This window comes from Dipodomys ordii, unplaced genomic scaffold (assembly GCF_000151885.1).
Source record: "Dipodomys ordii isolate 6190 unplaced genomic scaffold, Dord_2.0 Scaffold17, whole genome shotgun sequence".
Taxonomy (NCBI): domain Eukaryota; kingdom Metazoa; phylum Chordata; class Mammalia; order Rodentia; family Heteromyidae; genus Dipodomys; species Dipodomys ordii.
In genome coordinates this window covers 18305815-18316770 of record NW_012267233.1, presented here as the reverse complement: position 1 = coordinate 18316770, position 10956 = coordinate 18305815, and the positions used below count along the sequence as shown (strand labels likewise).

At 36.8% G+C, this 10956-nt stretch overlaps 1 protein-coding gene across 1 annotated transcript in view; it reads left to right on the top strand.

Annotated features, from left to right (window-relative positions):
* Necab1 (N-terminal EF-hand calcium binding protein 1) overlaps positions 1-10956 on the top strand; it is a 158751-nt gene that overhangs the window by 143350 nt on the left and 4445 nt on the right. Inside the window, exons 10-12 of the mRNA XM_013012451.1 lie at positions 1035-1147; positions 5723-5800; positions 7424-7515. Of these exons, the coding sequence (XP_012867905.1) occupies positions 1035-1147; positions 5723-5800; positions 7424-7515 (283 nt within the window). The remainder of the gene's footprint in view (positions 1-1034; positions 1148-5722; positions 5801-7423; positions 7516-10956) is intronic.

The following is a 10956-nucleotide window of genomic DNA, read 5'->3' as shown; positions in this document are numbered from 1 at the left end:
GGGGGAGGCTGGGAAGTGATGTGAAGGGTAAACAAAGGAGGAGGCTGCAATGCTTGGTAAGAAATGTACGCATTATCCTGCCCATGCTATTGTAACCCCTCTGTACAGTATGTTCACAAATAAAATTAAATTAAATTTTTAAAAAAAAAGCCAGCCCAGGCAGGCAAATCCAGTAAATGACTCAAAAAACCCAAAAGCAGTGCAAGTGAGAGAGCACTGGCTTTGAGCACAAAGAGGCTCAAGAACAGAGCTCATGCCCTGAGATCAAGCTCCAGGACTGGCAAAAGTTAAATTAAATTAATAAAGTGCCATAAGAAGCCCACAGGCAGATCTTTAGGGAAATCTTCAAAACTACAATTGCTACAGTGGTAATCAGATTTGTTATAAAAAATGGTTGGCATTCAATCCATTAAACATGGCTCCACTTAATATCATGGTATTCTGAACAGGACCTATTATATATAAGCGGATAATATGTTTGAGAAAACTTTAACAGTAGACACACCACTGGAAATTTACCCATGAACACACATATTTTGACATCTCATTGTAAGGACTGGTATGATATGTCTACTATCACAAAATAGCCAAGAAAGTGGCACAATGCGGTATACAACAGAACTTCACTATAAAATATGATGACTTGAAGACTGTGATGATGGTCTAAGTGCACATTAGAGGTAATTAGGGAAGTTATTAAAAATACCAGTGCCTGGGTCCCACTGCCAGATTAAGTGCAGTCTTCAAACTTCCCACTGATTCTACTTGAATCACTACTATTAAAAAGGAAATGTGTCATTGCAAAGGACATTTTTCTTTAGCTCGTGTTGTTAGAGGACATTGTTAGAGGACATTTTCTTGCAAAATGTCCCACCTATATTGTAGCCTTCATATAATTTTCGTCGTGGAATAGATGGATTTCGTTGGTCCCACTGATTGCTTGCCAGTGATTTTCCTTGTGAAGAAGAACTGGATAGGCACTAAGGGGTCAGCTTTGTGACACCAAGACAGTAAGCTTGTCCTTTCCTTGGCAGCACATCATGCTTGTTCAGCGTCAGATGTCCGTAATAGAAGAGGATTTGGAAGAATTCCAACTCGCTCTGAAACACTATGTGGAGAGCGCTTCAGCCCAACGTGGATGTTTACGGTAAGCGCCGAGGCTGAACCAGCACTATGGGCTGTGCAAAGATATCTCCCACTTGAGTTAAGGGTGAGAATCTGGATGAAGCCTCACATGACACGCTCCTGCCCAGTCCAGTCCTTGGGATGAGGCCATTTAAAGTGTTTAACCTGCTGTTTTATTCTTTGATCCTTGGACCCTAGCTGCTTTGATCATTAGAAGCACCAAGGGAAATAATAATCATCTAAATGAGGAATTTCAAATAGACTGAAGGTCCTCCTGCTGTACCCATGCAACCAGCGCTCATTTCCAGTCATCTCCATAATGATGCCTCCACTCTCAGGCACCTAGCCTTGATTGCTGTATGCCCTGTATGTGGCATAATGGCCATAGTGCCATTATGAAATTGCAGGACTCTCTGAAGTCATGCTTTCAGACCTGGATTAACAAAAGAAAAATCAGCCCTTTCTTCCTTTCCTTTCTTCTCCATTACCACTACTTAACTCAGATATACTATTGATCATCTTCAATTTTTCTACTCTTATCCATCTAATACTAGAATCATTTTCCAGAAGGAATTCATCTGGAATTTGCAATAATTTTTTGATGAGTATCCTAACAGTCTTTGTTCTGACCTTAGGATTATGTTGCCAGCAAAATCCAGGAATCCACATCACTGCTGCTGTTTGTTCCTCTTTCCTGAGCTCTGCCTTAGCTATGCACAGCTGGCCACTCTCTCCCCTTCCAGAAATGTATACTTAGCTTCCAGTCTCTGCCAGCCCATGCTTTGCCTTATGTACAGGGCTCAGGCCCAAACTCACCTGCATTCTGCAAACTTCCACATCTAAATCTATCTCTGGTTTGCAAACTTGTTATACTCATATACTGCATAGTGTTTTTGAATATTGCTTTGAAAAAGCTTTATAAGCAGATGTTTGTGTGGTCATGCATCTGTGTGTGTGTGTGTGTGCATACTACAGCATTCTTGTTGTCTCTGAGAGACAGTAGCTAATTATATTTTATTCACACCACAGCAGAATCTTTCCAACTCTTGAAGTGAGCTAGGATCAAACTGGGATTAAAGCTAATATTTCATTACCTTTGTTGGGGTTGGGAAAAGACTCTGTTGGCTCCAAGCTTCAGTTTCCTTATCAAGAAACTCATGATCCAGGTGTAGTGAGCCATACCTGTAATCCCAGCTATTGTAGAGATGAGGGTCAGAGGATCACAGAGGCCCACTGGTCAGGCATTCATGATCCTATTTGAAAGAAGAAAAAGCAGAAAGACTGGGACCATGATCCAAGTAGTAGTGCACTTACCTAGCAAACATGGTCCTGAATTGAAGTTGAAATACTACAAAAAAACAAAACAATGCAAAAAAATCAGTTTTGAGTGTTGAAAACAATGTCTTCCATCCACAAAGAGCAGAAAACGTGAGCTGGAGTCACTCTTGCCTCCTGGGTGAGCTCCTTTCTGGAGTATATTTGCTCAATATCATCAACAGCTCACAACTTCCCAAGGAAAGAATATGTTTCAATTATGCTGTTATTCTACTGCAAATCAGGCTCAGAAAGTTACAGATCAAAACTCCATTGTAGTTCATTTAAGTAACTCGAGAGACTTGCCAAGGTGGGAATATTTATGAGTTAAAAAGGCTTACTCATTTAACCATAAAATTGAATATTTGGGAAATGAAAAGGCTTCTATATATTCTTTCAGACATAAAAGTCACAGAAGATAGCTCAGGGAGTGTGTGCGTGCGTGCGTGCATGTGTGTGTGTGTGTGTGTGAAAATATAATAGAGTATGTTTCAATGTATCACAATCTCCAGGAAATGACGAGATATTTTAGGTTTGCAAAAAGGTTCAGTAGCAAGGCTTTAACATGTGGTCAGAACATGATTTGAAGTCAGTAGACTAGCCCCAGGAAGGGGAAACAGGGTGTGGAAATAAGAGAGTAGACATATCTGTGTAGCCTGCTGCAATAGTTGTTGTTTCAATAAGCAGGAAACGCTGCTCTGTTGCCACCTGCTGGGAGGCTGAGGGAAGTAGAGTATCCTCCTATAAAATACTCAGCCTCTCCTTTTTTCTTTGCATGATTAGTTTGTTTCTCATTAGCTCTTTACTTACCACTGATTCTTTTATCCAATTTGTTTTTCTGTGAAATTATCAAAATTTAAACTTGTCAGCTGCAATGAGAGTGAGTCATCACACACAGGTAGCACATACGTGGAAGACATGGTAAGTCAGTATGCCTAAGTTCAGTTTTTCAGATGTAATAATCAAATTTAGTTCTCTGCCTACATTGGCTGATCAATCAAATGGCATCCTTGTTAGCATTTCTGCCCCTGTGTACCCATCACGATTGCTTAGTGCTTGATAGATAAAAGCTCTGTGAATTACCAGCTTCACTGTTCTTCCATAATGTTAAGTCTCATTGTAGTTAAGACACTGAATGTAGCCATAATATAATAGAAACATCAGGGATTTGTGATATATACCTATAAACCCAGTACTTGGAAGTCTGAAGCAAAAGGATCATGAGTTTGATGCTACCCTGGACTACAGAGCCAGTTTGAGGCTAGTCTGGGCTACATAGTGAGACTCTGTCTCAAAATAAATAAAATAGAAACTTCATGATTTATAAGATTAGCTAATTACATCCATTGTCTTACTCTTCAGAGGAATTATAAGAAGCATATATTAAACTCCATTCAGAACCAGCTTGGATAGGTTAAACAACTTGTCCACATTTGACTCTGAAACTTTAATCCTTCTTGTCAGTTCTCATCTTTGTGTTAGATATGTCTGAAATTCTGCAGCTAACCAAGGGTAGAATGGGTTAGCTCCTTTCTGTTCCAGATACAAGAGATTCTTTAAGACTATCACATTTCTGCCTTCTCAGTATCTGACTAAGAAACTTGGGTGTTTTGAGGACTGACAGAGGCTTTGTCCAAGGTAGTCAGTTGACTTTTACAGAGTAGTGAAAAACTCAAGCAGTTACACACACACACACACACACACACACACACACAACAGAGTGCTAATCTATAATCACAAAGGCCTATTAATTCCTGCTTGGCAAGGAGAGGTACCAAATGAATCAATATTATATACACAGTGTATTGATTAAACCATGCTTGAGAGCAGAGAAAGAACAGTTCCTGCCTTCAAGAATCATAGCATCTACATGGAAAAACAGGATACTTATTCATGGAGCAATTAAAGCTATTTTCTTGGCTGAAAAATGGACAGCTGCTAAACAGAGTCAAGTGACATTTGTAAATTTCATTGGGGGAAGAGTGCTGGGGCCATATAACCTCTAAGCAGGTATTCTACCACTAAGTCACATCACCTGATTTTTTTTTTTGAGACAGGGTCTGTACCATGTAACCCAGGCTGGACTTGAACTTGAAATCTTCCTACACCACAACTTGCTGAGTCCAAAAAATGAAAAGTTCAAATAGCATGAAAAGCAAGCTTTTAATGTAATAAGTAATGCAAATAAGTTAGTTTCCATAAAGCAGTTGATGGAATACCTGATATGCTAAGAAAGCAGGTATGGATTGAAATGTGTTCATTTCATGCTGCTACATTACATGTGGAGGTTGAAAAGTCCTTAAACACTAAAATGGAAGCTATTCTTTTCCAAGAAAATATACATATGCAGATTAATTTCTGGAATTCTCCCCAAAACTTATTGTTGGGATTGGAAAATGACAAATTCCATCTTGTATTCCATTCTTAGAATCCTATAGTAAATCTTTCCTCAGAAAAATATAAATTTAAATAAATAACAATATTTGGTACATACCTTAAAAAGGCAAATTAGGTAAACAATTATGAAAAACACCAAACGACAGGCAAAGAACTAAGAATAAATAAAACAAAACCAAAACCAAAACCAAAACCAAAACAAACAAGGAAAAAAACCCTCATTAAAATTTCTGTGCATGTCTACTGCCGCCTGCTGGTCAAATTTAAATTAATTCTAAATCTACATTAACAAACAATATTGGTAAATTCTTTGTTCTCTACTAGTTCAATTTTGTTCTATTCCCTCATCTTTTCCAACATACATATGTATACAAATGTATTGTGAAATAATAGCTAGGCTTTCAGATGTAAGGGTTATTTTTGACTCCCATTCTTTCCTGTTTGAGAACCTGTTCTCTTTTTGGTTCTTTTTGTTTCACCACTAATTTAGATCTGCATCTCTCACCTGAGCAATTTCACTACTTGTCTCGCTTTTCTCCATGTCCTCTATTCATACTGGAGCATCCTAGGCAAATGCACTTATCTCTTGAGCCACACCCACACAGTCCTTTTGTCTTGTATTCTGCTTTTGAGACAGGGTCTCATTAACTTTGCCTGGGCTGGTCTCTGGGTTCCTTTATCTACTGCTTCCTAAGTAGCTAGGGATTACAGTATGAATCATCATATCCTGCATCTGAACTAATGTATTATTGATAAATTTGTTCCATATTCTGCAAGCACTTAGGTTTCCTATATGAAGTTAAAACTTTTATATTACATACAAAGATGAGAAAATAAAACTTTCTTCCTTTAATTTCTAGTGGCAATTATGACTTTTCTATTTCAGTGTTTCTATTCAGAAGCTTTCAAATGAGCCTCGCTACATGATTTATGAGTTCTGGGAGAACAGTAGTATGTGGAATAGGTAAGTTATGAGCAAGACTGATTTGTTTTGTGAAAGTGGGGAGGTAGCAATATGCCTAGTCTATTATTCAGACTTGTACTAAAAGCTTATTTGCCTCACCTTAAAACCTGCCTGATGAACTGCATCTCAACATTCCTAGTATTTGTTTCTTGGATTAGAAACCAGTTCCTTTTTGAAGCACAGATACTTTAAGTACTGACTCCACATAGCATCTTCCATTTTACTAATGCTTTTGGATAGATTTCAGAAGGACTATGGGTGTCTAAGAAAGATGGAGATGTGAAGTTTCATAAACTCTGTAATTATTTCGCTTTTAACACAGTTATAATGTCTCAGACAATCATAATGCTAAATTTTTTCAAGCACTACAAATAAAAGAAATTCAAGACACTAAAAAGAACAAATCAACTTTGAAAGAACTTATCTTAATTTTAATATTTTTTCTTTTTTTAACTTGATAAGGCAAAGTTTATTTCTGGGTAACAGAGTGCACGAGCACACAAAAGAGGGTGTTAAGCAGAGCACACAAACAAGAAAAAAATGTAATAAATGTATACTAAAAAAAGGGATGAAGGAAATATTTTTACTATTCAAAGATTGTACGAACAGTTCAAACTGTACAGAGAGCAGGTCTCTAATAAGTCCATATTGTACAGTGTGTTAAATACAGTAATGGAGGTAATAAAACACCTGGCGATTCATTTTAAACATATTTTGCCTTAATTTTTTATTTATTTTTGTGCTGATCCTGGAGCTTGAACTCAGGGCCTTAATGCTGTCCTTGGGCTTTGAGCTCAAAGCTAGCACTCTACCACAGCTCTACTTCTGGCTTTTTGGTGGTTATTTTTGAGATAAAAGTCTCATGCACTTCCCTGCTTGGGCTCTGATCTCAGCCTCATGAGCTAGGATCACAGGCATGAGCCACCAATACCTGGCTAAAATTTTATTTTTGGACCTTCAAAAGAAGGTGATTTGAAAGTCTCAGGATGTAGCTCAGTGGCAAAGCATTTGCCCATCATGAATAAGGCCCTACTTTCCATCTCCATAATTGTGTGTGTGTGTGTGTGTGTGTGTGTGTGTGTGTGGTGCACGTGTGTACACACACATATTACATGCATACAGATATATATATATGTATTAAATAAACAACACATTCAAAAAGCTGTCTGTTATACATTGAAGGTAAAAATGATACTAGTCATATTTCAGATGCAAAAGGGAGCATAGTCAAGTTCATGCTTCCAGTCCTACACTAAGATAGATGACTTTCATGTCAGTTCCTCTTCTAGGGATGGAAAATTTATAGTCAGCCTTAGCTATTCTATTTTTTAAACACCCAGACTATTAAAACATTCATTATGCTTAAACTTCTTCCTGAAATTAGGATATACCCCCTATTTATCTTCTTATGAACTGTTTACTTTTTTCTCTATATTTTTGATTAAAATTTCAAAGCTTCAGTCTATTTTTTAGGTAAAATAACAATGAAAGGAAGTCTGTATCCAGGCACTTAATCTAACTCACACAGAACCTTGTCATCTTGATTGAATTTGATTTCTTTTGCATTCTATGTATGAAAGTAAATAAAAAATGTCCATTTTTAACCTGTAATCATTTGTACAGCCACCTTCAGACAAATTATAGCAAGACATTCCAAAGAAGCAATGTGGATTTCTTGGAGACTCCAGAACTTACATCTACTATGCTGGTCCCAGGTAATTATTCCAGGTTCCTGGTGCTTCTGTGTGCTTGTGTATTTTTGAAGGCCCAGTGTGTTCTTCCTCACCACCACACATTATATTAATGGTGCTTTTTCTTTTTAATAAATCTTATAACTTAGGTTCAGAGAAAGAAATATGTTCTATTGCATTAATCAATAATTAACCATTGTTAAAAACTTAACATGTTTCTAGCTATATTAAACTTATACTAGTGGTTTGCTAGTCACTTTCAAAATTGCGTATTTCCAAAAAGTATTCAAATGTGGTACTATAATTTAGTGTATGGAATACAATTAGTGTTAAGTGGCCCATGGGGTGGAAATTAAAGTTTTGTTAGAAAAACATTCACTATAGCTGTAAAAATAATACTTCTACAGCTGGACACTGGTGGATCATGCTTGTAATCCTAGCTACTCTGGAGCCTGAGATCTGAGGATTGTGGTTCAAAGCCATCCCAGGTTGAAAAGTCTATGAAACTTTCCAATTAGCCACCAAATAGAAGCAGAGTTGTGGCTCAAATAGAAGAGTACTTGAGAAAAATGTAAGAGTTCAGGGACAGCACCCAGGTTCTGTGTTCAAAGCCCCAGAAGCAGCATACACAAAGATAAAAGAAAATAGTATTACTGAGGAAGAAGAGAATGGTGACAGGGAAAGAAAGATTAATTTAAAGGAGTTGTCTAAGAAGTCTGACCTAGTCAAAACATAGGTAATTAAAATAATTAAAAATTAAGATAATTGAAAACTAAAACTCATTTTGTTCTTCATCCACTCATTTACTGATTATAACTACTGAATACTAATATGTGCTTGGCACTGGAGTACTGGGGTACTTATTTACTAGTTCTGAGTTCTGGTTTTGAACAAGAATTGGCTGGGAATATGACATTATAGGGTAAAAATACTCATAAAAATACTTATATAATTTATAAAAATATTTATAAAGCACTGTGTTCAGCTTGACAAGAATATTTGCAAAGACAAATGTCTACAGGAAAAAAGCAGTTCTGGCCAAAAAACTTTATGTACAATTGGAAGTAATAGGTGTAAAATAGTACTTAAGAGAATAGATGATCATTTCCTTAATATTGTTAAAAGATGTGGTCTCAAGTTCAAGATTACGAATATCATAAGTCACTGAGGGTTTTTCAAACAGAAGATGACATCCTCGAATCACTAATAACTGACTAGGGGGAGGACATCCTGGAGACAGATTAACCAGGCAGGAAATGACATAGACCTGCTGCGAAGAAGAAAACTCCTGAACTGAGAGATATCCAGTTTGGGACTTCTCTCACAGGTGCAGTTTCCAGTAGTTAATACCAAAATAATGATTAAACTCTAGGAATGATGAGAACATATATGGGTAAGAACAAAGTAAGAGAGTCCTGAAGAAATTCCTTAGCATAAAAGAAGAAGAAAAAAGCCTCTGTTACTAAGGAAACTGGGGCATCAAAGGGAGGAGAATCAAAGGAGTGAAATGCTCCTTGGAGACATGTGTAGTAAAGAGTGAGGGAAAAACTGGCACTGGAAATTAGATTTGACAAGAATTTTACTAGAGTGTTAAGAAAAAAGTAGAGTAGACTTTGAGGGATTGGGCAGCAAATGGGATGTGAGTCTGTACATACTGGAATTAGAGCTAGGTGAGGAGACAGGGGAGATCAGGTGAGAATGCTTTCAAGTTGGCCAATTTAGGTAGCCTAAGATCTAGCTATATATTTATTATCTAGCTTGAGAAGAAAGATACTTATCTCTGACGTAGGGACTAGTGGACATACAGAATTTATTTCCCTTTTCAGCTCAAACTCAACCGTTCGAGAAGAAAGGTATGAATGTGATTGAAATTTCTCATGCTTCATTCTTCAAGAAAGATGCAGCAAGTTATTAAGGAACAGACTGCTGCAGTAATTGCCTTTAATTTACCAAGAAAGCTTTAGTGAGTTATTATACCAGGCTTGAAGAGTCTATTCTAATGAAAAGTCTACTGCAACCTTTGTACATAGAACGTAAGGAAAGGAGATGGGAATTTTTCTTATCACCTGCTGTTGTGAAATCCTTGTCATGTGTAGATTCATAAATGGAGGGATAAAGAGCTTTAGCAGCATCATATATGTTCTGGTTATAAAGTGTACAAGAAATCCTGCCACTTGTAATTTTGGTTGGTGTCTACTAGCATATCCATTGTGATTGCTTAAAATCCTGAAACCATTGGTTCAGCAATGTAGAGGGAAAGGACGAAGTTTGGTCTTATTGGTGTTTTGAATCTTTCCAGGTCAGACAACACCTGAACCAAAATAAGAGTAGAAAAAGAATATAGAAAGAGGTGGTGGTAATGAGAAGTGGAATACTATTGCAGGCATTGGAACAAATAAAGTGAGCTAGTAGAATTTCCTGGCTCAATGTTACTTCGTTATTATCTTGGATTAACTCTCTATATGCACTCACTGGTATAGGAAATGCTTTAAGAATAATGGAGCACAAAGAAAACTAGCAACTCTTGTTCCAAGTCCAATTTCAATGTAATGTTTTAATTGTTGTCATTATGATTTGCATTTAGCTTACTTTTTAAAATTAAGATACCAGTTTACTTAAGATACATTTCAAGAGATAAACAATAGTATTCAGATATAAAAATGCATGCACTGGGATGTGGCTCAAGAGGTAAGAGTGCCTGCCTAGTGCAAGGCCCTGAGTTCAACCCCCACTACTTGTATAAAATTACAGACAGATAGATAGAGATAATATAGATATCCTTATATAATTTAGTTTATATGCATCCATAAACTAAAATGTCCTATGAATCCTATGAATTTTCAAATATAAAAATCAATCAAATAAATCATACTAGAACACAGCAGCCCAGGTCCACTAACCACCTTGTGAACCATTCAAACAAAAAGAACTTAAGCTGTTTTGATTACTGTGGCTTATAATAGAGTTTGAAATTTGGTATTGATATTCCTCCAGCAGTGTTCTTTCTGTTGAGGAACGTTTATGCTATTCGGGGTCTTTTATTGTTCCATATGAATTTTTGGATTGCCTCTTCTATTTCCTTGAAGAATGAGGTTGGAATTTTGATAGGTATCACATTGAATTTGTAGATAGCCTTGGGAAGTATTGCCACTTTCACGATGTTGATCTTTCCAATCCAGGAGCATGGGAGGTTTTTGCCATTTTCTAAGTTCTGTTTTGATTTCCTTTTTCAAGTTTTTAAAGTTTTCATCATAGAGGTCCTTCACTTCTTTGGTTAATTTCTAGGTATTTTGTTTTTGTGGGGCTATTACGAATGAAGTTGCTTTCCTAATTTCAGCCACACTTTTCTCATTGTTGGCATACAGAAAAGCCATTGATTTTAGGGGGTTAATTTTATACCCTGCTACTTTGCCAAAGTTTTGAATCAGCTTGAGTAATTTGGGAGTGGAGTCTATGGGATTCTTT